Source organism: Rhinolophus hipposideros (genome assembly GCF_964194185.1).
Source record: "Rhinolophus hipposideros genome assembly, chromosome: 9".
NCBI lineage: Eukaryota > Metazoa > Chordata > Mammalia > Chiroptera > Rhinolophidae > Rhinolophus > Rhinolophus hipposideros.
In genome coordinates this window covers 26352001-26379482 of record NC_138055.1, presented here as the reverse complement: position 1 = coordinate 26379482, position 27482 = coordinate 26352001, and the positions used below count along the sequence as shown (strand labels likewise).

General features: G+C 39.0%; 1 protein-coding gene across 1 annotated transcript; it reads left to right on the top strand.

Moving 5' to 3' along the window:
* The first annotated feature begins 3939 nt into the window (after positions 1-3939).
* On the top strand, positions 3940-26606 carry STYK1 (serine/threonine/tyrosine kinase 1). Its single transcript, XM_081059887.1, has 11 exons — positions 3940-4330; positions 5406-5532; positions 10849-10996; positions 11433-11567; positions 13979-14245; positions 15007-15188; positions 16925-17008; positions 19125-19333; positions 21366-21406; positions 21993-22089; positions 25192-26606. Exons 3-11 carry the CDS (start codon positions 10933-10935, stop codon positions 25394-25396), a joined length of 1284 nt encoding a protein of 427 aa, XP_080916013.1. The 5' UTR covers positions 3940-4330; positions 5406-5532; positions 10849-10932; the 3' UTR covers positions 25397-26606.
* The last annotated feature ends 876 nt before the right edge of the window (positions 26607-27482 follow it).

Sequence of the window (27482 nt, the reverse complement as noted above, 5' to 3'; positions counted from 1 at the left end):
AAAGGAAGAATATTGCCAGGGTCTCATTACATTGGAGTCCAGGCTGGTACAGACACAGCATTATTTAAAGTTTATTTGCTCTCAGATTTTTCTCCAAAGTGCATTTTATATTACCTCTCTTTAGCTGCATTAACTTTTGTTTTCCTAAAAATTATTAGTAGTGAAATATGAGAGGAGAAAAAATATGATCAACAAATGATAGATCAATGAGTAGAGTTGCCTTGAAATTCTCTGAAATATCAGAACTTTAACAACAGCTTAACATATCCCCAAATCATTTGCTATAGAAAAGCTTTAACTGTGGGAAGCAAGGGCACTTCCAAAGAGTTGGCAGGTATGTAGTGGGGTGGGGTGGGGGGTGGGAGGGTGGAACATGATAATTCTACCTTGGATCTGAAATACTTTTATTCTAAAACCTTAAACTCCTTCCATATGTTTTATCTCATTTGTTGGAATGTCTATGGTTAGGTAGTGCAAGGATTATGATGATTCATTATGTTATGGATTAGGAATTAAAACCCAGGGAAGTGATGAGAGAACACTAAAATATGGTTGCAAATTAGAACCTTATCTATTTATCCATTAAATTAACACCCAGTGAATTTCCTCTGTATTAATTAAGAAAGGAAGGTAAAGAGGGTTTAAGGCAGAGTTCCCAGTTCCCTAATATTGGAATTAACCATGGGAGCGTTCAACAAATCCCAGTACCAGGTTCCCATTCCCAGAGTCTGATTCTCACTTACTTGATGTATCCTGGGCACTGCAACTTTGAAAATGAAGGAACAATAATATAGATTAAGGATACGATACCTAAATTTAACCTTCTTACCAGGGTCCTGGAAAAAGGTCCAAAAATAGGTTAGGGGGAGACATACAGAGGAGGGAACCAGAGCAAGGGAGGGTGAACAGTACTTAATATATTTTGATTGTCTGGAATGGGCCTGGCACTGTACTAGGTGTTTTACATAAATTATCCCGTATGACTTTCAACAGTCTTGGAAGGTAGATATTCCTGTCTCTACATTACAGACGGAAAAAGAGGTTGAGAAAGTTAGAATTACACACAGTCATGAGGAATGGTAGAACTGAAATTCAAATAGAAGCCCAACTCCAAAGCTCCTTCTCTTACCACTAACCCCTAGGAAATCATAGGCAGGGTAGAGATAGGAACAAAACCTTGTGAGATTCTGGGTCTGCCACGATCCAGGTAGGGAGATGAAGGTCTGGGGAGTTAGAGTCTAGGAAGAGAAGTCCAAAGTCTGCGACATCCACCTTTAGTGTAAGTATGTGGTATTTTAAATTCAAAAACTCTGAAGCAATTTATAAACAAACAAACAAACAAACAAATAGGAGAGTGGAAACGTTAAGATTTGCAAAAAGCAGATGCTTTGCAGAAGGAAGGTGTAAAAATTATAGTAGAAGCCTGGGTAAGATGTACTGTAAGGACATATTAAACTTAGATCTCGGGAAATAATTCTCTTATTGTTGTGTGATGTACATAAATGAGTGTTCTAATTATTGTATTATGCTATGATATTGATGCTGCATAGGATGGAGTTCTTATACAAAGGAGCAGTCATTCGAAGATGTCATAATTTGAATAATAATAATAATAATATAATTGTTAGAGGGATATTTTTATTCCTATAATTATTATGGGAATAATTAGTAACAGCTACTATTTACTAAATGTTAGCTATTGTTCTAAATATCGTTTAATTCTTACAAGGACTCTGAGTTAGATAATATTGTAAACCTGGCTTAATAGATGGGAAAACTGAGGTTTAGGAGAGATTAAGTAGCTTGCTCAAAAGGACACAGCTAATTAGAAGTAGAGACGGTTATACTGGATTTCGGAAATGCACTGGGCTATGCTTCTGAGACTTCTAATGAAAATCGAAAGTGAGCTGAGTCCTAGGAATAAGCCTTTTTGGCTTTTATTGTGGAAGATATAAAAGACCTTAAGGAAAGAAGTGTCTGAAAACAGTATCTTTCTCATGCATGTGAATTCAGAGCAAGGAAGTAAAGGACAAAGGGAGATGCTGAGGTTGGGATAACTGTTGGCTCCATTAAGGTAAGAAAACAGCTATAGTAGAATTGCGAACTTCTACTTAAGAAAATACATGCCCACACACCTCACTCATCCACATGCACATCTGCACGCACATACAGTGGTTCTGCACTTTTTGCTCATTGAATTTGTTCTCCAGCTATTCTCTCTCAATATTCAGCAAACATGTCCTTTGGTACTTTCATTGTATTACACCTATGTTAAGAGGAAGGGGGTTTTATCACATTTATGCCAATGCTTTGAAGGAAAGCCACACTCTGGAGAGCATTGTGGTGGGGCAGTCGTAATCAAAATCAGAGAACCTCAAGTACAATGTGACAGTCAGAAAAACTAAGCTGGAACCCGTGGTTGGAAAAGTAATTATGGTACACAAATGAATTCTTGCCAGAAGAGGAACTTGTAACTACTACCGTTGAAGAGCACTTTACATTCTCATTAAGTCTCATTGGAATCCTTTGAGGTAAGTGGGCGTGATTATCTCAGTTGTATAGATCAGGAAACCAAGGCTTTACAAGGTTGAAATAAATCCATCCTGCACCTCTGCGTTCCTTCTCCTATACCACAGTTTTGGAGATGACACATTAACTTTGTTCCTGGCAGTTCCAACTTGACTCCAATTAGGAAAGATAATGCCTTTAGCAAGCAATAAGGAAGAACTCCTTAAACCGCCAGGCTTCACCTTGACTTTTGGCCAAGAGAGTCGTCTGTAGAAGAGTCCTCTTTGAAGCCATAAATCTTGCCTTAGTGAATCTCCCTCTCTTTGATTTTGATCACTAGGTCTTTAGAAAGCTTTTTTCTTTCTCCTTCTGTATTCTCTGTCACCCTCAGCCAGTTTTCTTCTTTTGATATCTCTGCTTTCAAATGGTTCTGCCTTCCTACCCTTCTTGCTTTCCATTTTCTCATTATAAAATAATGAAAGCTTAATTCAGCCATACGTGTCTGGTCCAGCTATGTGACTACCTCCCAACCTGGGAGACAGCTGAAGAAGGGAGAGAGGAAGAGAGAGACTGATGATACACATTGATTGTCTGGAATGGGCCTGGCACTGTACTAGGTGTTTTACATAAATTATCCCATATGACTTTCAACAGTCTTGGAAGGTAGATATTCCTGTCTCTACATTACAGATGGAAAAACAGAGGTTGACAAAATTAGAATTACTTACACACAGTCATGAGGAATGGTAGAACTGAGATTCAAATAGAAGCCCAACTGCAAAGCTCCTTCTCTTACCACTAACCCCTAGGAAATCATAGGCAGGGTAGAGATAGGAACAAAACCTTGTGAGATTCTGGGTCTGCCACGATCCGGGTAGGCAGATGAAGGTCCAAGGGAGCCTACAGAATTTGAGAATGGTGAAGTGGAAGAACTGGGTGAGAAGACTTGCCACGTGGCCTGCCGCTTTTCTGCTATGACTCATTTCCTGCTGTTCCTCACTGTCCTCAGGAAATGAACAGGTATCCTGATCCCGAAACTAGGAAGAGAAGGAATGACATGGTCAGGTGACAGGCTCCAGGTAACCTGATGAATTGCCTACCAAACCATAATCAGAACTTCAAAGCCTGACTGTGAGCCACCAGGTCAGTGCTGAGGCCACTTTCTGCAGCTCACAGGCTGCCAGGCTCTGAAGCTCTCACCCACTGCTCAGGGAGAGGCTGCTACTTGCTCGTGGCTGTGCAGTGTGCCCAGAGGTGTCTTTTTCATCTTACTAGGCATTTGTTTTTGTCTACCTGGGATTACATTTTATGTTTAGAATCTTTACAGTAACACACCCTGTATGACACTACTGAGGTAAATAGCAGCTGCGTTGTTTTTCCTGATTGTGAAAGCTCCGCCCATTTGTCTCTGCCTGCCTGCGTAGGGCACTCATTATCAGAGAACGAGAAACTGTGTGTGTGCCCATGCACGCGTGCCTGTGTGTGTGTGTGTGTGTGTGTGTGTATGTTCCCGAAATCTTTTGCAGACTGTCTTCCTTCTGTTCTCCTCAGCTGGGGAACCTTCTCCCTGCCAGAGGGCAGTGGGCTAGAATAGGCTGGAGGAGAGGCCAGAAAACAGAACTGATCTCCTCACTTATGGAAGTGACAAAAGATTGTTAATGTACCAGAAGTCCCTCCCCTCTTAGAAGGAAAGCCCAGCTGGATGAGTTGCAAAGAGGAGCACTGATCCTTGGAAATACAGCGTGACTGACATCAGTGGGTACAAGGTGTTTGAAAGAAGCCGGGACAGCAGCCCATGCGGTGTCTTCTGGACTGTTATCAGGTAGGAGAAAGGAGACAGATGGATCAGAGGCAAACCCGCATTTAGAGTGGGGTGCCCTTTGGGCGTTCTTGGCTTTTCCCTCTTATGGACGGGGAAAATTGTTGTTAATTAGTAATCCCAGGAAAAGAAAATCTAGAGCATAGAGAGTATCTAATTTAAGATATGCTATTTCTAAGTTAGACAGAGAAAGACAAATACCATATGATTTCACTTATATGTGGAATCTGAACAACAAAATGAACGAACAAATAAAACAGAAATAAACTTATAGATACAGAGAACATTTTGGGGGTTGTCAGATGGAAAGGAGGATTGGGGGATGGGTGGTAAAAAAGGTGAAGGTATTAAGATGCACAAATTGCCAGTTATAAAAGTCACAGGGACATAAAGTACAGCGTAGGGAATATAGTCAATAATATTGTAATAGCTATGTATTGTATCAGATGGGTACTAGACTTATTGTAAGATCACTTTGTAAGTTTATGTAAATGTTGAATCACTATGTTGTACACCTGAAACTAATGTATTATAATATTGTATGTCAACTGTAATTAAAAAAATTTAAAAAAAAACCACACACACAAAGAAAATAGAGCCTTCCCACCCCGCAAAAAAGAAATGCCATTGTTGACTTTTTGGGAGATCACAACTAGTTTGAGAATCTCATGAAAGCTAACGAACATCTGCTTTAGAATCATGATAATATACATTTGGGCTGAAAGTTAATGTTTCAATAAAGGCTCCCTTGATGATAAAAATAAAGCAGGAAATAAAATTAACTAAAAAAGATATATTATTTCTGGGCTTTTGAGGTGTGATGTAGTAGACAAAGAATTATGGAATCAGGAATATGGGAAATAGAATGATAATTATAATAAAAATAAAATGTCTTGAATTCGTATAATACCTCAAAGGAAATACAATGTGTTCATTTATATGATCATATTCAAAATGCGATCTGCTTGTAGAGTTAGTGAGCACTGTGTTTCTTTTTATTTATTTATTTATTTATTTGTTTATTTATTTATTTATTTATTATTATTTTTAAGCACTGTGTTTCTTATCTACACATTAGGGGGCCTCTCTGTGTGCCATCACTCTGCTCCTCTATAGAGCAAACTTTTGGGGAGGAGCCAAGATACAAATTCATCTTCCTCATCTCTGCTGAATATCACCTGTGCTTCAGGAATTCCTGCAGACAGGTAAAAATAAGAAGCAAGAAAAACTGATAATGCTCAGTCTTATTGTCAAAAGATCTTTGTTGAAACAGTGTCAGGACTCCAGCCACCGTGGCAGAGCCTCTTTTCCAGCTGTTTCAAAGTGCCTTTCAGGCCCAGGGTCTCTAGGAAGGTGGGGGAGGGTGAAAGAAGATCAGAATGATCATAACCCCTCTACGTCTAAGAAAAGGAGGACAGACAATTCCCTCTGGGTGATCTCCTCGCTTTCTGCCTCATTCACACTAGGAGATATCACCCAGGATAAAGCAAGTTGTCTACACGAGTCTGATTCCCTGGAATTAAAGGTTCTCTCTTCAGTGGGAACCTTCCATTCACTTGTGTCTTCTCACAAGTTTGCTCCAGTAGAAAGGTGGAGCCTGAGGTGCTGTGGGATTCTCAGGCCAGTGCTCTGTCCTTTGGGAGTTCTGGTCTCTTCCTGATCCTCAGGCTTACAGTGAAAGATCACTAGTCCTGGAAACTAGGCCCTTTGCTTCCAAAAGCAAATAATAGAAATAGGATTGGGATCAGATCCAGGAAAATGAGCAAACAAAGAAAATGATCCAAGATTCCACAGTCTGGTGAGTACTGGAAAAAATTTCTGATTCTACCCTTATTTTCAGAATACATTTAGAAGACAGACATGCAGACATCGTCTGTCCCACTATAAAACTTTAGATAACACATTTACAGGCAGATGCTACTTATCTGTACTTTTCCAATTTATGATATATTTGATGGTGAAATTTGGTTTCAGCATTACGATTTTCATGATTCTTTTGGTTTCTGACATAAATCCTTCTTGACACTATTGGTCTTGTCCATTTGAGTGGCAAGTACATACACGCAATAAAGTAGTTTATGGAACATTCGGTTTGAAATTAAAAGACTGGAGTATGGACCCTTGCTCTGCCATTTACTTGCCTTTTTTTTTAAAAAAACAAAAACAACAACAAAAAACCCTGGCCAATTCAGAACTTACTGTCTGAATCTCAGCGTCATCCTAGCACAATACCTGACACATGGTAGTTGTTCAGTATGTTTATTGGATCTGAAGACAGGAAGGACAGATCGTTTTCAGAATATTGGAGATAAGTAATTCTGGAATCTTCTAGATCTGAGAGGTTCTTTATCTTGCTTCTAACTTAACATGTTCTTTCCATTAAATGAATTTGCTTTGTTAAGTAGCTCAAAGTAAGGAGGAAAGGGGGAGGAGAAAAGGGAAGACTGAGTGATTGAGCAAAGAGTCATACTCTCATTCTGGGGGCTGCTACCTCCATATATTTTCTCCTCACTTTAAGTCTTTGCATGCTGTGCCCCATTGCCCATAGCTATTAATAACTTCTTTAACCCAGTAAGGCATCCATCTAAGAAGGTGGGTCACTTGTCTCTATAAAAAGAATATGGCTGGCAGATCCACTTATGCTGATGTGCAGGCAGTAAGGTTGAGCGTGAGGCTGGAATAACAGATTTAATCACACCTTATGGGAACAGGACCAGATGTTATACAGAAGTCAATCAAGGAGTTTCTCACAGTACATAGACAGTGTACAAGAGAATGCATCTAATTTTTAAAGTTTTACTTGTAGACGTATTTTGGTTAGGAATTTCTTCAGGACACTCACGGGTAAATTGCTGATTATGTCAGGGAGACTATTTTGTACTAACGGAACAGAAATATCATTAGTGAGAGTTGTGTTATTGTAAAACAGATGCAGAGATGCAGTGTGACATTATTCTTGCATTGTGAGAAAGTGTAAGAGTTTGGTGAGTTACTATTAACATTTAGTTCAATTCTAGTTATAATCGTTAACTTCTATGTCTCCGGACTATACTCTTGCAAAGATTCGGGACAGACTTCACTTCCCATTTCACTCTCATTCTCTTACTATGTGTAGCTCCTCCTTCATTGTGCTAGTCCCCTGTCTAGATTCCCATTTCAAAAGGGGAATTAAAATATGCTGACAGAAGTCAGAAGCAACTGAGAAGAGAAAAAAATAAGGAATCACAAGTGAGGCAATAATATTGTTTTCATTAGAATCCTGCCTGAAGAGATTTGGCACTATAGATATGTGTAAACTGTAGGCACGCTATATACATAGTTACCAGCTGTCAAATATAGTTATCAGAATAAACAACTTGACAACTTCACCACATTCTTGATTCTAATGCCCTGAATTTAGTAATATGTGGCACTAAAGTGAGAACTTGAAATCTGCCATTGATTTATGCATTGTCTCAATTAGCACTGTATAAAAATGAAATTAAATGTTTTGTTTAAATAATAAGTGACACACAGCAAGAGAAAAATCAGACCTGCTTGAGGACTGCAGGGGAGGTAGACCTTCCCACCAAAGCCATGGACCTCAATTGCTCAGACAGGTGCTGTGAACATGTGTGTACGTGAGCACTGGAGCAGGAGTCTTGGGTAGGAGGGGAGCCTTTAAAAATACTTTGAGAAACAGTGGCATGAAAGGATAAGGCCTGTGGTATAATGTTTTATATACTTACGGATTTTACAGTCCAGTTAAGAGAAGAAGCAGTAGCCAACATACCTTTTTTGGTTTAAACACTATGAAAAAACTGTCTGGATATAATTGAAGGGGACAGAGTATTGGTCATATGGTACAGAATTGTTGATCAGGAACATTCTTCTAACAGTCAGATGGGTTAGACTCTAACCCATAGGCAGAGCCATCCTGGAAGAGTTTGGCATCAAGGCATGCCTTTTGGCAGCTCGACACAGAGTGGGCAGGCAAAGACACGTGGTAACTGAATATTAATTGCAGGAAGAATAGCAACGGCGAGAGGATATTGTTGTTACAAGTGAATATGCATCTTTTGATAGAAGTGCTTTGGGGGCTCTGTGAGGTAAGGTTTCCTGTACGGGCTTCCATGGATATGTGGTGTGTGTACTTGAAAATTTCTAGATTCATTTGGCACACTCCACATGCCTCCAGCCAACCTGTAATCATTGGAAAGAGCTTGCTGGAAAGCAATTTATCGAGTGGACCTCACCACACTGTACCTTTATTTCTTTGCTCCAGCATCCGTTTCATTTCATCCAGCATCTTGAAACTTTCTATGCACAAATGAAACTGACGTTGAGAACGTTTTTTCAGGAAATGCAATAAAAGGTCTTACCGTATCCAGAGGTGGGTGCTCTGTAATAATGTGATATCCAGGTGCGGTGGTATAAACATGGGTGTGAGTCATTGGGTGTCGCTATGTTTGGCCACGTGCCTGTAGCTGAGAGTGGCCTACCATGTGTGGGGATCCGTGTGCACACAGGGCTATAAATGACTTCCTTCAGTATGTATGCGTGGGTGTGCAGTTTGGTTTCTGGGAAGAGTTCACAAGCTTGAGCTGGCTGCTCACTGACCTTTCTTCCACTTGTGCTCTGCTAAGAGGTTATGCTCACAGAACCTATTCCTCAGAGAACCGAGCTCATGAAACTGGCTGCTCCCTGAGTGAAAATAATTACATTTGATAATGCACAGAAAGGAAGTAAGAGGGAAGGAAAATAAGAATGAGCACAGCAGTGAGAAATTTTCAAATAGCTTTTGAATTCTCCTTGCTGAGCTGTTTATTTTTAAGACCTTCTCCTTCACTCCACCCTCTCCAGGCACTGTTTCTTGCCCTGTTATTAGTGCATTTCCTTCCATATGGTCTTGTGGAATTGTAGAAACTTTCTCAACTACCTCTCACCTTGCCTTTTTGGCTTACAGACTCAATAAGAGGGACTTTGCTGTCTTATTATTCATTGACTTCATAGCTCCCTTGCTATACACAAACCCACGGATAAGGATTTCCCCCTCCTCTCTGCACTTCTTCTGGCTACTCCTCTGTTTACTCCGCTTCTGTCAACCAACCACACACCTGTCTTTCTTCTGAGATGGAAGGAAATCGTTTAACTCTCGTCCCCCCATACAAGCTCATGGAGCTCAAGAAAAGTGAAAAGGGGGTGAGGCTGGAGCTGGGAAACTTCTTTACATATGTGCTTTAGGATCTAAGAGACTCTGCCACAATAGGTAGCATTGTGTTTATTGGTATGAATAATAAAACACAACGTGTAATGTAATGGAAGACAGAGTAATATAGCTAATGTAACATGTACAATATAGTATGTCATATAAACTACAATTCTGAGTTTTAAAACTACCTTGTTATCAAATCATTACAAAAGTAGATCACATATTTAGGTACCTAGACAGTGGGAAATCACCATATTCTGTTTCACATTAATCAGAATTAAAGTAGGCTTTGCCGACCATAGAGTCAGGGGCAAAGGGCAAAACAGTTTGTAGATATACGGATATATGTGTAGATATATGAAAGGGTGGTAATCACCAGTTGTCTTCAGGAAAAGTGAACCAGATTTTTGGAGGTGTCATTTCAAATATAAACTGGTTAAGTAGAATTAAAAACAATTCCCATTAATAATCTCTGGCCAGACTAAATAAGAAACTAGTAACTATAGTTTACTTGGAGGAGAGCTGGGAACTGGATAAATGGAGGAGGATAGGTTAAGAGAAAGATTTTATGGTATATCATTTTACATTTTTACTTGTGAACCATATATTTCCTTTTTGTTTAAAAGGAGAGAGAAAGAAGATGGTTTGGTATTGACACTCCCTTTAATCTATATACTAGTAAGAATGAGTGTCTGCATCTATCTATATATGATGGGCAGGAGAAGATTCTTGAAACTCTGTGAGCTGCAGAATTAAATATTTTTTATTGATAAATGCTTTCTGTTGGTTGTGAGGCTGCAGTGTGACGATGCAGAGAAGGAAAGCCAAAGAAAGCAAATACAAAAAAAAAAGATATTATGGATTTCTCTTGAAATCTGCCAACTATTTACTCACTATCTTTATTAGCTTTGTATAAAAGTGAAATTGAATGTTTTGTTTAAAAAATAAGTGACACACAGCAAGAGAAAATCAGACCTGCTTGAGGACTGCAGGGGAGGTACACCTTCCCCACTGAAGCCATGGACCTCAATTGCTTGGCCAGGTGCTGTGAACATGTGTGTACGTGAGCACTGGAGCAGGAGTCCTGGGTAGGAGGGGAGCCTTTGAAAATACTTTGAGAAACAACAGCATGAAAGGATAAGACCAGAATCGGGCAGTAGTTTCTGTATAAAAGATGAAAATACCAGGAAAACATAAAGTTCTTCCAGCGTGAATATCAGGTAGATGGACAGAGATAAATGTATGACTCAGAAAATTCCAGGTACTTAATACCTAGTAATCTGTAGATGTGTTTTAAAGTTCTCTGTGTGCTCCATTTAATTTTTTTCAGAACGACTGAATCTGTGGGAATTATCCTCAGCCGTGCTCTGGGCATTCTCTTGGATCAGGCATAGAAGTGGACAGCTGTGTGGCAATGGGAGAGGAGAAGGGCATGAAACGAATGCTACTGGAATGCAGTTTCAGTGACAAATTGTGTAGTAAGTACAGATACCACTGATGCCTGCCTTCTGATTTTAGAGTAATGAACTAGGGTCTGGATTGATTCCAGGAGGAGGATAATTTGACTTTTAGGAGAAATGAAGACAGTCTTGATAAAGAAATGGGCACTAGAGGTCACCGTCTTTGAAGGGTGGAGAGTACCAGTCAGAGATCCAGAGTCTGCATCTTCATCTCAATTGGAAAAAGGAAAGAAGAGGCACAGAGCACACCTGGGATAAGAAACAGGGATATTGGCATTTCTGATTAGAGAGTTGCTCCCAATAGGGATTTCAGTGAATAGAAGTAGAGTGGAAGAAGGAAGAGGTGATCATTTCAAGATGATGAGCTGAGGACTGATGGGTAAGGGAGGTTGTGTAGGCATCAGCTTAGGCTTCTTCTTCAATCTCTTCTCTTCCTGTTTAATTTCCTATCCAGTTGTCCAGAATCAGCAGTATGAAATCATCATTGTTCCAGCCCTTATGGTTGGCATCTTCCTCATCACTGTTGGGGTAATCCTGTGGCTTTTTATCAGAGGAAAAATATCTCAGCAACAGTCTCCTGGACTCCAAGGTAAAGCTCAAACTGGGGCTGGACAGAGGCTCAGGGAAGATGGAGACTGCACAAAACTAACACCCGAGTCTCAATGGGCCTAAGTCTAGAGGTCTAGGTCCCTGCAATGGGAAAGGAAGCATGGGTCCCCTCCTGTGCGGTTGAGAGGGGGATGAGCTCTTTTCTGGGAAGTCACGAGCAGAAGCTCAGTATATGCTTGTTGGCTGAAACACAAATAGGCAAGAGAGGACTCACATGACCTGTTTTTGTCCTTTGTCTTACTGCACTACCAAATCTTTGGCCACGTGAATGTCTAAGGATCTGGACGACCTAGTGGGTTAAGCCGAAGGCTTTGTTACCAGTTTGAGGGATGGCATTGTACTCTATAATACATTCCCACCCTACTCTGTGTCCTTGGAATATATGATGAAAAGAGATGCTTTCATAATAGTCTTTGAAGTGTTAGGTAGGAGATAAATGCTGTTCTGGAGTACCACTGAGCATATGTGATGAAAGAGAATTGGCTCATACATGAAACTAAGAGTAAAAAAAAGTGAAAAAAATATTTGACAGTAATGTGAAACTTTATAGTGGCTGACCCCTACTCCCTCCTAAATTTTATCCCAATCCTCTTACAATTCACTATTATAGATAAACTTCTCAAATAAGTTGTCTAAACTCACTCTCACTACTTATGCTTGTCACATTCTCTTTCGAACATGTTATAATAAGGCTTTTATCCCCACGCCTCCACCAAAAGAACTCTTTCCAACATCACCAATGACAGCTATGTTGAGTCCTCATCTTACTTGACCTGTCAAAAGCATTTGAAACAATTTTATACTTCTTTCTTTTTGCAACACTTATTGTTTTCCTTTTAAATCTCCAGTCATTTCCTAAATGATTTCATTTTAAGTCTACAGATTCAAATGCTTTCTTTATTTTGACTATTGTCCCCCTTGAACTCCAGATTCTTGTATTAAACCACCTACTTTGCAGTTGGGATCAAACATACATCTCATATATAAAATGTCCAAAACCAAGGTCCTGAAATTCCTTCACAAATATCCTCTGCCAGTAGTCCTCCCTATCTTAGCAAATGGCAAACCCAACTTTCTATGTGTTCAGTCTAAAATATTAAAGATGTCCTTGACTCTTTTTTCTCTTACACTCCATGTCCAATCCATTAGCAAATCCTGTTAACTCTATCTTCAAAATAAACTGCTGTCACTCTCACCTCTCAGAGATCATTGTAATACACTCCAAACTGGTATCTTTGCTCTGCCCTATCCCTTTATGATCTATTCTTCTCAGAGAAGCAGAATGATTCATTTAAAGTGTAAGTAAGTCCTGTCAGTTGTCTGCTTGAATCTCCCCACTTGCCTCCCATCTTAGAATGAAAAAAGACAAAATACTTTCAATGGCCTCACATGATCTGGGCCCTCTCTGGCTTCCTGTCCTATAACTCTCCAATTATCCCACTCAATTCCAGCTGCACTGACTTTATTACTTTTCCTCAGATATGCCAAATATGCTCCTTCCTCAATACCTTTGCACTTCTTGTTCCCTTTGTCTATAATACTCTTCCTGATACCCATATGTTTGCTCTCTAATTGCTTCCAGGTGTTTCTCAAATGTCGTCACAAAGGCCTTTCCTGACCTTCAAACATAAAATAATCACTGATGCTTCTTATTCCCCTATTTTCCTCCATAACACTCATTACCTGGTAAATTATTACCTGCTTACTCTCTCCTACCACTAGAAAGTAATCTTCATAAGAATCTGGACTTTGCCCATTCCCAACACCTAGAACAGTGCTTGGCATGTAGAAAGTGAAATTTGTTGAATAAACGAATGAATTAATGAATGACTGGAGATTTGATGAGAATGAATCTATTCCAATGGAGAAAAGTTGGCTAAGGAAGGGATAAAGGACTAAAAGACATTTTTTGACGAAAACTCTAGGAAATACAGAATAATTTGACTATGGTAACAACTTGAGGGAAGAAGACTAACCATAGCTTAGAGTTGAGTAGTTATCCATACCCCCCTCTACTTGTGGGAGCCATGTGACTGACTTAAATGATAGTCCCCACTGGCAGTTACCACCACCTTTAGGTGTCTGTGGTTTGAGTATCTATTCAGGAACTTTCTTAATTGTCTCCATGCTATACTCATACTAAACTGTGATCCCGAGAAAACCAGACAGGAAATGTCATTACTACTTTTCAGCGATCCATCTTGAGTTAGTTTGGAAGTAATGGAATTATTATAAAAGTTCTCCAAGGTTCATATTGATGCTGGTTCATAGAGAAACATCAGGAAGTAGCAATGTTGTTAAAGAAACTTCCTTGCCAGTTTGTTCCAAGCTCTGCTTTCCTGGAGTCCAGAGGGTAGGGAAAAGCTGGTTGGTATCATCTCTTTGTTCTAGGCACTGCCCCCGTGCCTCCATCTAGGAGCCTAAACCAGGAAGCTGGAGAACATGGAAGAAGTGTATTTGTGCCACTTAAGGAGACAACGGTGGAAAGCCTTCTAAAAACTTCCACACATGCCCTGGCTAAGCTGCAGGTGCCCCGAGAGCAACTCTCTGAAGTTCTGGAGCAGATCTACAATGGGAGTTGTGGGGCCATCTATCGATCCAAGATGTACACTGGGGACCCTGCCAAGTCCAAGAGTGTTGTCCTCAAGACTTTAAAAGGTAACAGAGGAAGTGTTAGACTTCCCTTGCCCTTTTTAAGTTTCTACTGTGCATCTCTAATAGTGAATGCTAACAGGCTTTGCAGACATTCAGATGTCAATCAATAGATAGTTGTGATCCCAACTGTGTGCGGAATAAGAAGGGAATAGACAGTGAAAACTTGAAAAAGAAATGTTATTCTTGGGGTCTTTCCCTAGTTCAACCTTGCCTATTGAGGTGGTTCAAACTGATTTTTCCAAATCGGATGTTACTTGTATGAGGATTTTGAGGTTGTTTCTTCTTTTTTCTTCACTATATGATCTCTTTCTCTGATAGTCTCTCTCTCTCTCTCTCTCTCTCTCTCTTTCTCTCTCTCTCTCTCATTGAGGAGGTGAGTAGCTTAGCCCTAGTATGGCCAGTAATGGTAGATGCATATAGAACAAGTATAGGATAAGCAAGAATATTAATCAAAGGTCTAATCCATGATAATTTTTAATGTGAACAGAACACATGACTATGTAGGCAGATGAAAGCCTACTCAGATCTAAGACCTATGATTCTATATTACCTCTGAGAAAAGACCAGTGAGGGTCATCTTTTAATTAGTTCCCTTTCTATTTCCTTTTTCTCTGTTCATTCCCCTGTAGAGCCTTGAGAATAATCACCTGAGGTGGCTTCCTGCCTCATACCTCAGTTTATCTGAGGTTGCTTCTTGTCTCACACCTCATCCTATCTGTGATGCTCTGACTGTTCACTGCCCATGGCTCTTCTGTTCTCCACAGAATCAGCTGGGCTCCACGAGATTCAAGATTTCTTAGGGCGAATTCAATTCTATCAGTACCTGGGGAAGCACCAGAACCTGGTACAGCTAGAAGGCTGCTGCACTGAAGGGCTGCCGCTCTATATGGTGTTGGAGGATATGGCCCAGGGGGACCTGCTCAGCTTTCTCTGGACCTGTCGCCGGGTGAGCATTAGGGTAGAGGTGTTAAGAAGGAAAGGCTAGACCTGGCTCATTAGCTGTTTCCATGTAAATTAGCCTGACAAATGACAAAGTAGAGAGTCATTATAATAGCATAACAGTGACTATCACCATCCTGCAGAACTCTTTATAATGATAGCAATGTTCCATATCTGCTCTGTCCGATACGGTGTCACTAATCACATGTGGCTATGGAGCACTTGAAATGTGGTGACATGACTGAAAAACTGAAGTTTTATTTTTATATCATTTTAAATAATGCACATTTAAATAGCCACAGGTGTGTAATGGCTACCATAATGGGCAGTACAGATTTAGAGCATGGACTTTAGGCTCCACCTCTTACTCGCTATGTGACTTTGGCTAAGTCACCTTTCTGAGCTCGAGTTTTCTGAATCTGTAAAATGAGAGTAAGAATAAATGTTATTAATGTGAAATTACATATGTACAAACATAGCAGTGACTGGTACATAGCAAGTACTCAAAATGGTAGCTGTTATAATAATAATTACACAACAACACAACTATTGTTAGTACTGATTGTAATTCTGTTTTCTTAGTGTTAAGTGTGTCTTCCATTCTGTAGTATCACTGTACATGCCAGGGATGATTTGAAGAGACATTCAGCTTTTAAGTTTTTGTGTCTCAAACTCATATTTAAAAAAATTAATTTCCAGACTAAAGTGCAAATCCTTTCCCTTACAATTTCCCTACTTCTCTCTATATTTCTTACTCTGAAGTGCTACATGTTTTCCTAGTTAGTTCTTCATTTGCCAGTGACAAGTTAAATGTTAATTAAGTCTCCTCAATATACTGATTATTTTGCTACTAAATGTGTATGAAAAAGGGACCCTGTTAACGTCTTCCATCCAGTGATGCAAATGGGACAATGTGCAAGTCTTTAGGCATTTTAAACTTTTTAAAGAGGTTATCCACCTGTAACTTGTTCTGTACTCTAACCTCACTAGCTTCTTTCTATTTTTCAAAATTACTATGCTTCTATAGATGATTTTAGGTAATCTTCACATGCTTTTCTCATTACACCAAACTTCTCCCTTCTCTTCTTTGTAGAGTCAATGCCCACTCCTCCTTCAGATCTCATCAAAAGCTTTCCTTGCTCCTCCAACTGAATCAGCTCTCTTTTTCCCACCATCATATACTCTCTTTTACACGTCTTCCATGGAACTGATAGATATGCAACTATATATTTAAATATGATTAATTGATTCTAATTCATGTATGTTTGTCATACTATAAACTCCAGAAAGCAGCAGACATGTTTATTTTGCTAACTTTTATATTCTGAGTTCCTAAGGCATTCAATAAAGATGTGTTGAGTTAATGTGCTTAATTAATCACACGCACACACACATAGACACACACACATTACCCCAGGAAAACTGATGCTTTATCCAGTGGATAGTCTTATATATACAAGTGGATAGTCTTACGTATACTTGTCTTTCTTACCTGCCATTCTGTTCTTCCTTCATTCTGTTATTCATCTACATCATTGTTTCTCTAGTCCAATAAATCATTGTACTTCTCTGTATATCTGAGAATCTCTCAGATCAGTCTCTCCTTGAATCTTATACTTCCTATGTTTTTGTATCTTTTCCTTACATTTGATATCTGCATTTAAGAATCTGTCTGCCCATATATATTTTTTTGAAATCTGTTCATGTCATTTTGATATAATCCTTTTTTCTCTGTCTCTTTAGGATGTGATGACCATGGATGGCCTTCTCTATGATCTCTCAGAAGTACAAATATATCACATTGGGAAGCAGGTCCTCTTGGCTTTGGTAAGGTGGCAAAATGACATCAGATGGTAGGGATTTTTCTTGTTAGTCTGGTATTTGATGTCATATTTGTATTCTCAAATGGGGTATGTGTTATAAAGAAAATCGAATGGAAGTTAGGGGGCAGAAACTCAGGAACTGATAAATTATTTTCAAAACTTTATGAAATCATTTAGATAATATACTTTAGGATTGGTAATTCTAGGCAGAAAGTAGTCAACTTAGGGTTTTTAGAAGGTATAGGAAGGGTTTTAAAAGGTTTTTTAGTCTTAAAGGTAAAAAACCAGGGCCAAGAGCTATCTATCCATTTGCTTGATACTCTTGCTTACCCATATATACCAATATTAATAGATGTAAAAGGGGCAAAAAGGGAAGCAATTTCAGAGAAGATAAGGGAAGATAAATGGGTAAAAGGCTACAGAACCAGAAGGAAGTATACAATTGTAACTTCCTTCTGAAAAACAAGAAATACTAGTTCAGAACATGTTTGGTTGGAGACTTGCTTTGATACTGAAGATGATAGGAAATGCATATACTTTAAAAAGAATGAGAAACAGGTGGAAGAGGAGGAATAAGAAAGGGCAACAGTGAGACAATTCCTTTATTTTAAACCAACTTAAATAAAGAGGTAAGAGAAAGAACTCAGGGTTTAAGAGAAAACATTTACCTTTACTAGAATTACCCAGGAAATTTAGATGACTATTTCTATGAAATTATTTAGATAATTTGGTTTAAGATAACATTTGCTATAGAAAATCAGGCCTCTGTAAAGCTACTACTCTAAGCATTTGATATATCACCTGAAGGTGTGAAATATATCAGGGATCTAAATGGAATCAGGGAAGCTTAGGAAAAAAGTAGGGAAGTGAGAAAAGAGCAGTAGTTACAGTTGAAGTTCCCATGGGGCAAGGGCGAGAGCACATCACATAAATCAATGTTATCTATGGTGTGTGGAGGGCCTAGTTGGTATGCTCCCTTGATAAAGTTAGAGTATCACTGTACAGCCTACCTTGGATTCTGAACGGTAATTGCAGAAGCGCCTCACTGGGAGGCGCTCATCCCACTGAAGCATTCATCAGGGCCCTAGGTTACCTGTCATAAAACAGTATCATACTGTTTTTTTTTATCACAACCTCAAAGTTACTACACTCCTTAATTCTTCTCATTACAGTATGATATCTTTGTTCTGAAAGTTCAGAAAACTGCTAACCACTGTTTCCTTCATCATTGATTGGAAATTACCACCTTAACCTTTTATTTTTCATAAGGTTCTTGTTTAGTAATCACAGACCTCAATCTCTAGCTCTTTGGTCACGTATAAGTTTTCCCCTTCTCCATATACCTTGAATAGCTTGATGTCAGGGGAAATGATTCCAGTAAACCAATGCCATCCAGGTACAATGGTTGATAGATGCCTTGTTGGCTGTACTAGAATCATTTTGATACTTCTTAAAAATATAGTTTACTAGGTCCCTCTTCTTCGATTTTGGTTAAGTGAATCTGGGGGTGAAAATCTTATGTTTTTAAAAAGCTCTCAGGCAATTCTGATTTTCAGCCTGAGTTGAGAGTTATCAGTAGAATTTATAGTACTTCCTATGAATTATTAATACCTGGTTCTAGTCACTACCACTTAATAACTGTGTGGCCTTATGTAATCATTTAGATTTATCTAAAAGATACTTCCCTAACTCACTTCATCTAGTTATTTGAGGTGCAAAATGAGATGATGTAATAAAACTTTATATAAGTTTATTATTATGACTCTTTTTCTTTTTATATATTATCTTGTTTGGGGGACTGCTCTTAGAAGCTTGAAACCTACTCCATTTTTCCAGTGTCTAGCTGGGTCCTATCTGAGAGGAAGGTGAAATCAGGCAGAGGTTAGAGCTTGACACACAGTGAGTGATTATACTTTCCAAACCCAGTATTCATGTCAGTTTGGTAATCACATTGCAAAATGTCTGATTTATTGTCATAACTTGGAAGTCATTATAAATCAGACTCGTTTGGAGTAACAAATGGCCTCATGTTTTTGAGGTTTTCCAGGACTGCTTCTCCTTGTGTGTGACCCAAGCCATGACCTCAGACAGCTGATCTATCTTTGATCTTATGTTGACAGGAATTTCTCCAGGATAAGCATCTGTTCCATGGGGATGTGGCAGCCAGGAATATTCTGATCCAATGTGATCTTACTGCTAAGCTCTGTGGACTGGGCCTGGCTTATGAAGTCCACACCCACGGGGCCATCTCCTCTACTCGCACCATACCTCTCAAGTGGCTCGCCCCAGAACGGCTTCTGCGGAGACCAGCTGGCATCAGAGGAGACATGTACGGTTTGCTCCTGCGCTTTGGATTTCTTCCCTTTTGACTTACATGTCCTCTGCCCATGACTCTGTATGTTGTCAGCTATGTCTACAAATGAAATCTCTACTTAGAAGTCAGACAGACTCTTGAGCAGAAATGTGAATTATGTGACAGAGCTCATATTTGGCACTGGCTACAATTCTTTTTAGTGTCTTTTGAAGTATTCCTTCTGTGTTAGATTAGCAGCCATAATTAGGAAAGCAAAAAGAAAAATGAAAAGATTATTCACACGCATATCCAAGGACTTAATCTAATAGAGTACCTTTTATCTGAAGGAAGTGGGTCCACTTAATCAAAAGTTCAGTTAAACCAGGAACTATTGAAATAAAAAGAAATACATGTATTTCAAATCATTTACCTTAAAACATATAAATGGATATTTATCAATCTTTTTGGAGGAGAGCCAAGGACTTTTTACTGAGGATGGACCTGCTAAATGAAGTTATATGTTGTTTTTTGTATAAACAGTATTCATAATGAATTATTTTTGAGTTTCAGTTTGGGATGTCTAAGTAGAGTGAGAAACTTTAAAACAATTGTAAAGCAATTTGACTGCAGGCATTTATTTTCATTTCCCCCAATTTTTTACAGTTGTCTCACCCACACGATTTGACACAACTTTGTTTTAAGTAGCTTATTTTTATAGACTAGTTTCAAAGCATTCGACCTACTTTTCATGGAGCTAATACTTTGTTGCATTTATATTTAACCAGCTTGCATAATATTTAATTGGTTAATTACATTTACACATATGATTCGCATAAACAGGACTGTGAAGAATCACAACTGACTTTTGGTAACCATATTAACTCAACTGATTGGAGAAGTACATGGGTGTAACATAGAGTATCTTACTAGCCACGAATGTCATGAGCAGCAGAGGAAATTTAGAATGTTGGTTAATATGGTGAGTCAATTAAGAGACTTCCATTGCTGCTGCACTAACATCTGCTTTTCTTTTTTTTTTTTTATTTTTAAAAAAGATTTTATTGGGGAAGGGGAACAGGACTTTATTGGGGAACAGTGTACTTCCAGGACTTTTTTGTTTTCCAAGTCAAGTTGTCCTTTCAGTCTTAGTTGTGGAGGGCGCAGCTCAGCTCCAGGTCCAGTTGCCATTTCTAGTTGCAGGGGGCACAGCCCACCATCCCTTCCAGGAGTCATGGTTGAGAGGACATGCTCCAACCAACTGAGCCATCTGGGAGCTCAGCGGCAGCTCAGCTCAAGGTGCTGTGTTCAATCTTAGTTGCAGTGGGCGCTGCCCACCATCCCTTGCAGGACTCGAGGAATTGAACTGGCAACCTTGTGGTTGAGAGCCCACTGGCCCATGTGGGAATCAAACCGGCAGCTTTCGGAGTTAGGAGCACAGAGCTCTAACCGCCTGAGCCACCGAGCCGGCCCCAACATCTGCTTTTCAACAGAGGTCTGGGAGTAATAAGCGTAACTAGGAAATACTGCTCATTTAATGATGATATTATGGAATAGAGAAATACATCCCTTAAATCATATTGCTTAAGCAAATACCTATTCCAATTATGTACAAAGCTTATTCTGTTAATATTTTTCCTAGATTTGGGCAATTAGATCTGCTGAGGAAATAGTAGATAAATGATAAAATTCACTTGGCTTTGTGCTAAGAATAAAAGCTGGTATGTCAGCAGGAAGGAATAGAAAGAATGAAAAATAAGCAGAGGGGAATTTCTTTGTTTGGATGAATGTGTTTGCACAAACACACACATACAATTTACATCTGTTAGTAAACATCTGTTAATATGAAATATAGGAGAAAGGAAACATAAATCCAGTTCTCAAAGAGATTAGCCTCCAAGGGGATTGGACAGAAGTGCTTTCTAATGGCACTATTATTTGGCTTATTGACACCTTCTGTTCCCTTTCACTGCCTTCTTTATAGGGTTCTTACTGAAGGCCTCATATTTATATGAGCTCTTTAGGAAAGGCAGAAATTGAAATTAAGTAAATGACTTTGTTTCTTTTATAGCTGGTCCTTTGGAATCCTGCTTTATGAGATGGTGACTCTAGGTATGTACCTGTATGCAAGTATGTTTATTGGGGTCGTGGATGATATACGCTATGAGAAGAGGTTTTAGTATAATCTCAGAGGTATGAACTGGGCTGACATGAAATCCTCCTCCTTTTAACATTCTTTGGCTTTCTTTTCCTCAACACTTTACCAATTCCAAGGGATGTTGTGAAATCCAAAGGATAATGCCATGAGTGACCTTGCACAGTAAACATAAAAAGGTTGTCTTCAGATTTATTAATCCATTTGACTGAGAAAGTATAAAACCGTCTCACATTTGGGGAGGGAGGGAAGGTGTTAATACTCACTTTGCTTGACTTTGTTCCTTTCCTAAAGACTCAACATTCTCCTAAATTATCAGTTTTCCCCCCCAAAAACACATCCCCCCCAATTTTCTAAGTTATATCTTAACTTGATCATTAGGGAGCAACTATATATGTAGTATCTAGTATTTTTCCTATGGCTTATATTTAACTTACTTTTTGCAGCCAATTAGCCCAGGTGGGTGGAGAACAGTGTTGATATAGTTGATGTTTTACCGGACCTAAAGTCCTCTTGCTACTCTCATTCTTTCCATACCAACAGGGGCACCACCATATCCCGAAGTCCCTCCTGTCAGTATTCTACAACATCTCCAAAGAAAGAAAATCATGAAGAGACCCAGTAGCTGCACACACACCATGTAAGTGGCATTTAAGGCCTACTTGTCTCTCATTCCAAGTATTTTTTATTATTATTATTAGTTTCGGGTGTACAAAACAATGTACTAGTTAGACATTGACACCCCTCACAAAGTGATAATCCCACTCCCCCAACCTACTACCCCTGACATCGTATATAGCTGTTAGAATTCCATTGACTATTGCTGTACTCTATATCCTGTGACAATATATATACTTTCAACTATAATTTAGTATATTCAGTATTATTCAGCTTCAAGTGTTCACTGCAGTGGTCAGGCATCTACACCATCCACGAAATGATCTCCCTAATAAGACAAGTGCCCTTTGGATACCCTACAAAAATCTTTACATCATTGATTATATGCCCCAAACTGTCTTTCCTATCCCCGTGGCAATCTTGTGGTTACCAATTTGTGCTTTCTAATCCCCTCACCTTCTCCCTCATCCCTACCCTCCTCTCATCTAGCAACCCTCAGTTTTTCCTCTGTATCTCTGAGACTGCTTCTGATCAGTTTGTTCATTTCTTCTATTCTTTAGATTCTACATATAAGTGAGATCATATGGTATTTGTCTTTCTCCGTCTGACTTATTTCACTTAGCATAATGTTCTCATCTATATCATTGCAAATGATAAGATTTCATTCTTCAAGAAAAACTCATAGACACTTACAATAATTTAGTGGTTACCAGAGGGTAAGGGGGTGGGGGGTGGGTGATGAGGTTAAAGGGGATCAAATATATGGTGATGGAAGGAGAATTGACTCTGGGTGGTGAACACACAATGGAATTTATAGATGATGTAATACAGAATTGTACACCTGAAATCTATGTAAATTTACTAACAATTGTCACCCCAATAAATTTAATTTAAAAAAAAAAGATTTCATTCTTTATGGAGTACTACTTGGCCATAAAGAAGAATGAAATCCAAGTATTTTTTGCTGTCTATGAATCATGCCCTTTTCAAAGTGACTCAGTTGATCCCTAGCTGTCCTTTATGTGCTAATGTGCATCCCTAGACCAAACCTACACAGTAAACACATCTTCTCATACATCATATATATACATATTGCATATGTATATGTGTGTGTATACACACATACACACGCACACAATGTTGAGGCAACTATATTATGAATCTAAATTTGATAGTTCCTCCAGAAATTTCCAAAATAGGTAAGAAGTAGACCAAATCAAATGCAGGTACAGAGTATTTTATTTGTTGAAATGTCAGTCTCAGTCAGAGACTGCCAGCCTCAGTTCTAATAGTTGCCATAAAATCCATTGCACTAGGTTACTTACTGGCTCTTATTTAATATTTAACTTTTAACAATTATCTATCTGTTTTTCCAGCTGTGAGCACATTAGAAACCAACCAGAGGGGTGGTAGGAAGAAATTAGAAAGACAGGAGAAGGAGAATCCAATATTGTCAGCAGAAAGGGACAGCTGGTGAACCAATATAGAGCAAAAAAATGGAAAACTTAAAAGTTGTGCACAGAATTTTATAACCAATAAAATACAAAAAGGGACGGTTATAGGATATAAGAAAAGGTTTAGATTATTTATAAATGTATATATTAATATATTTTCATTAAAATTGTAAATTTTGCAAATTTTTCAGCATCAAAAGGGTAAATTTCCAGTACTTGGGTTTCCCTATAATAAACATTTACTTTATCAAGCAGATTATAAATGTTAACTATCATAACTATAAATACACACACACACACACACACACACACACACACACACAAACACACAGTATAGTGATACTGGCTGGGTATACCAGAATGAAATTGTTGAAAAATGTTTCTTGCAAACTTTCTATGTGTAAAAGGCTGTCCTTGTCACTAGGGGGAGACACTTAACTGATAAAATACCTAATCTTGAAAAACTTAACATTGGATAAGGAGATACCTGAAAAACATGAAAATCAACATAAAGTGTTAGGTAGTAAGTAAAAGGGTTAAAAGATCAGATTCCTCTTATAGAGTCAAAAGGACACATGCTCAGTCCTAGTCCTGTTATTTTACTGTACATTGTTTACTTATCTTAAAATAGGTCAAATGACAATCCTATCTGTTATTGTGAGGCTAAAATGAAATAATGTATGTTAAGTTCCACTTCCATGCCTTATATAATAAGTTCTTGGTAAATGTTAGTAGTATTAAAGCAGCATCTTTCACAAAGTCTTATGGTACAAGGTTAATGAGTGTGGGAACCATGGTGGGCTGAGGTTTATAAGGGAAGGTTTCACAGAAGAATTGAGATTTAAAACAAACCTAGGGAATGATGATGACGGAGAAGATTTCAAGGCTTTGGGCATAGCATGAGCAAAGGCAGAGCTGGGTGTTAATAGCACATGTAGGACATAGCAAAACACTGGGCTGGAGGAGAGGGCTTCAGTTAGGTCAGGCCTGTGTGGGAGACAGCTGGGGGTAGGATGTCAACATCATGTGGTAGGCGGTGGAAAACTACTGTAGGTTCTTGAGCAGGGGTGGTACAAGATAAAAGTATTTGAAAACAGATAGCATTATACATTCTCTAAATTGGATTGAAGAAAATATGGATTAAAGTACTTTTATGTAGATTAAGGCAATTTCCTGAAGAAGCTAAATTATAAAGGAGGGAAATGATCTCGATTAACGGAAGGGAACACCTAAAAATTAGTATGAATCATTTTATTCCATAACTTATTTTCCTGGCTATAATGTAGCTTCTACTGGTACATAAATTGTAGCAATGGTCTGGAATGCTGCAAGTTAGTAACATCTAAAGATGAGAACACTTGACTTCTGAAAGAGCATTTGGCAATAGAATGGGGGAGGAAAAACCGCACACTGTTCTGTCCTACTGATTGTACTCTGAGGAATCTTCAGTCATTCCTATTATAAAAAGGGTGCTGTTGAGATGATTTTAAGAGACTAAGTATTAAGAGGACAAGATGAATATTAATCTCTGGGAAGAATATGAGAGACAGGACAATGAGAAGTAGATTAAAGAACTGTAGTGCTTTTTTGTTCAAGTTTGTTAGGAGAGGAGACATGTTTCTCATACACTTGCCTGGTCGGGAAGTCAGTGTCTCTCATTTCCCTTGCAGGTATGGTCTTATGAAGTCCTGCTGGCGCTGGAGTGAGGACAGCCGCCCTTCCCTTAGAGAGCTACGCTCGCGCCTAGAAACTGCTGCTCAAACTGCAGATGACAAGGCTGTGCTGCAGGTACCAGAGCTGGTGGTGCCTGAGCTGTACGCAGCTGTGGCAGGCATCAGCGTGGACAGCCTCTCCTACAGCCACAGCTTCCTTTGACGATCCCAGGGCAAGAAACATCCATGGGTGATCATATACTCTTGGAACCAATTTCTCCAAGAACAGAGGATGGACTTTCTAGTGGGACGTAAAGAGAGACAGAGGACATGGATCCTGGATTTCCCCCATACGTTTCCCTCGATATGTGAAACGATGCTGGGTGAAACTCTACACACTGCACACCCTTGAGGCTGAGAAATACAATTTCATTTCTGCTGTCTCAATCCTGAAGACTCAGGGTAGAAGTGGTAGCCAGTGTCACTGCACAGGAGGTTTTAGAAATCTGCGATGTTTGCTGGGGCACAGTACAAATAAGCTGGTTGCTCCCACCACAGGCTAGTTTCCTCCTGAAGCATGCTTTTATCTAGACTATTATAAGGTCCACAGAAATTAGAGTCAAATGAGGGACTAGAAAGCCAATAAAGGACTTGATGAGAGAAAATTAAAGGTCCTTCTATTTGCTCAGGGGTATAGATGTGGACTAAGGTCATCCTTCAAAGAGAAGGTGGAAAAAGGATGTCACATTCCTCAGTCCTGGCCCATTCATGCAGGGCTGGAGGAGAACTGTGAAGGAAAACTTCTGAGTTTCCCCTGAGCATAGGTAAGAGAAAGATAGCACCCTTTTCCCTAATAGTAACACACGTGAACCATGGTGGTTTTACTTTTAACGAAAAGCTGGAGGGGTCATTTTATGATTAGGGACATTCAACATGTGTTCATCAGGCCAGCTTCTTGGTCCCTGTAAGACTAAGGAGACTGAGCCTGGAGAGTCAGGCTCATGATGAATATACTGTGTGTGTCTAACAAATAGGGAATGTGGAAATCAAGCAAGAATGCTTAGTAGGCCAGAAGGCCTACTAAGGCTAGCAAAGGACATCACCTGAGACAGAAGGATGGTAGCTTCTGATTTTCAATCATCCGCTGATATACTGTGAAACTTATTTCATTAATATTCACTGAGTGAAAGTGGGCTTTTCTAGTATACAGCTGCTAACATCTTTACAATAGGGAGGATGAAAGTAAATAAATGGAAGTTAAAGTCAACAGAAAAATTCAAGAGGCAATCTACATTAGCAGAAAACAGATAAATGGGGATAATACTTACCTCACAGGGTTGTTGTGAGGACTGAATGAGAGTATGTATTTGTACAGTATCTGGCACATAATATGTACTCAATAAATGTTAGTTTCCTTTTTCCCTTCCTATCCTAGAATCTTTCATATCTTTTTTATTTAAAATCTGTGGCCGAGAAGAGAACCTCGGTTTGTCAGTCACACTGCAAGGCAGGGCCTGCCTAAAGATGATGGTATGGTACAAGCACCACAGGACTAAAATGATGAAGTAATCATTTCTGTGTGAGCTTCTGGAGGATGGGAAAAGTCTCCTCCTATTTCAAAATACTGCAAATATCATGATGATGACAATTCAGTTGGACATGTGATCTGTGATTTTAAAGAATACTCACTCGGGTTACTCTGGGTGGGACATCTAAGGCAGTAGGAAAGATGACTGGCAGTTGAAAATTTCATGAAAGTTAGACTCCTGATGGAGTCATGATAAGTCATCCAACTAAATAATGATTCTTGCACCTGGAGGAATACCACAATGAAGTCAGGACTTAAGTGGGTGGTAGGTAGCAGTAGAGAGAAGGAAGGTTGAGTGGATTGGCACAAAATGATGAAGTCCTCTGAAATCTCATTGTTGTTTCTTGGCTGTTCATTTAAGTCAAATTTACAAAATATTTATTTAAATATATTTTTTAAAAATTGAGTGGTAAGTTTAAGGACAACACTGTTAGACGTTGTGCTAGGTGTTGGATAAAAGGAACAGCCTTTTGATTACAGCCTAAAAAGTAAGAGACATTATATACATATTTGTGCGGGCATTTGTACATTACGAATTGAATAAACTGTACTGGTGATACCAGTAAGCATGCCCTAAATCGAAGCCTACAACAACTGAGATTGAGATTTCTTACTGTTCGAAAAATATTTTCACTATTTCCAGCCCAAGTAAAAGTGTATGAAACGGGTCTTATATAACTTCACGGTCCAACACCATAGCCAGAGGACACGTTGTATTTAA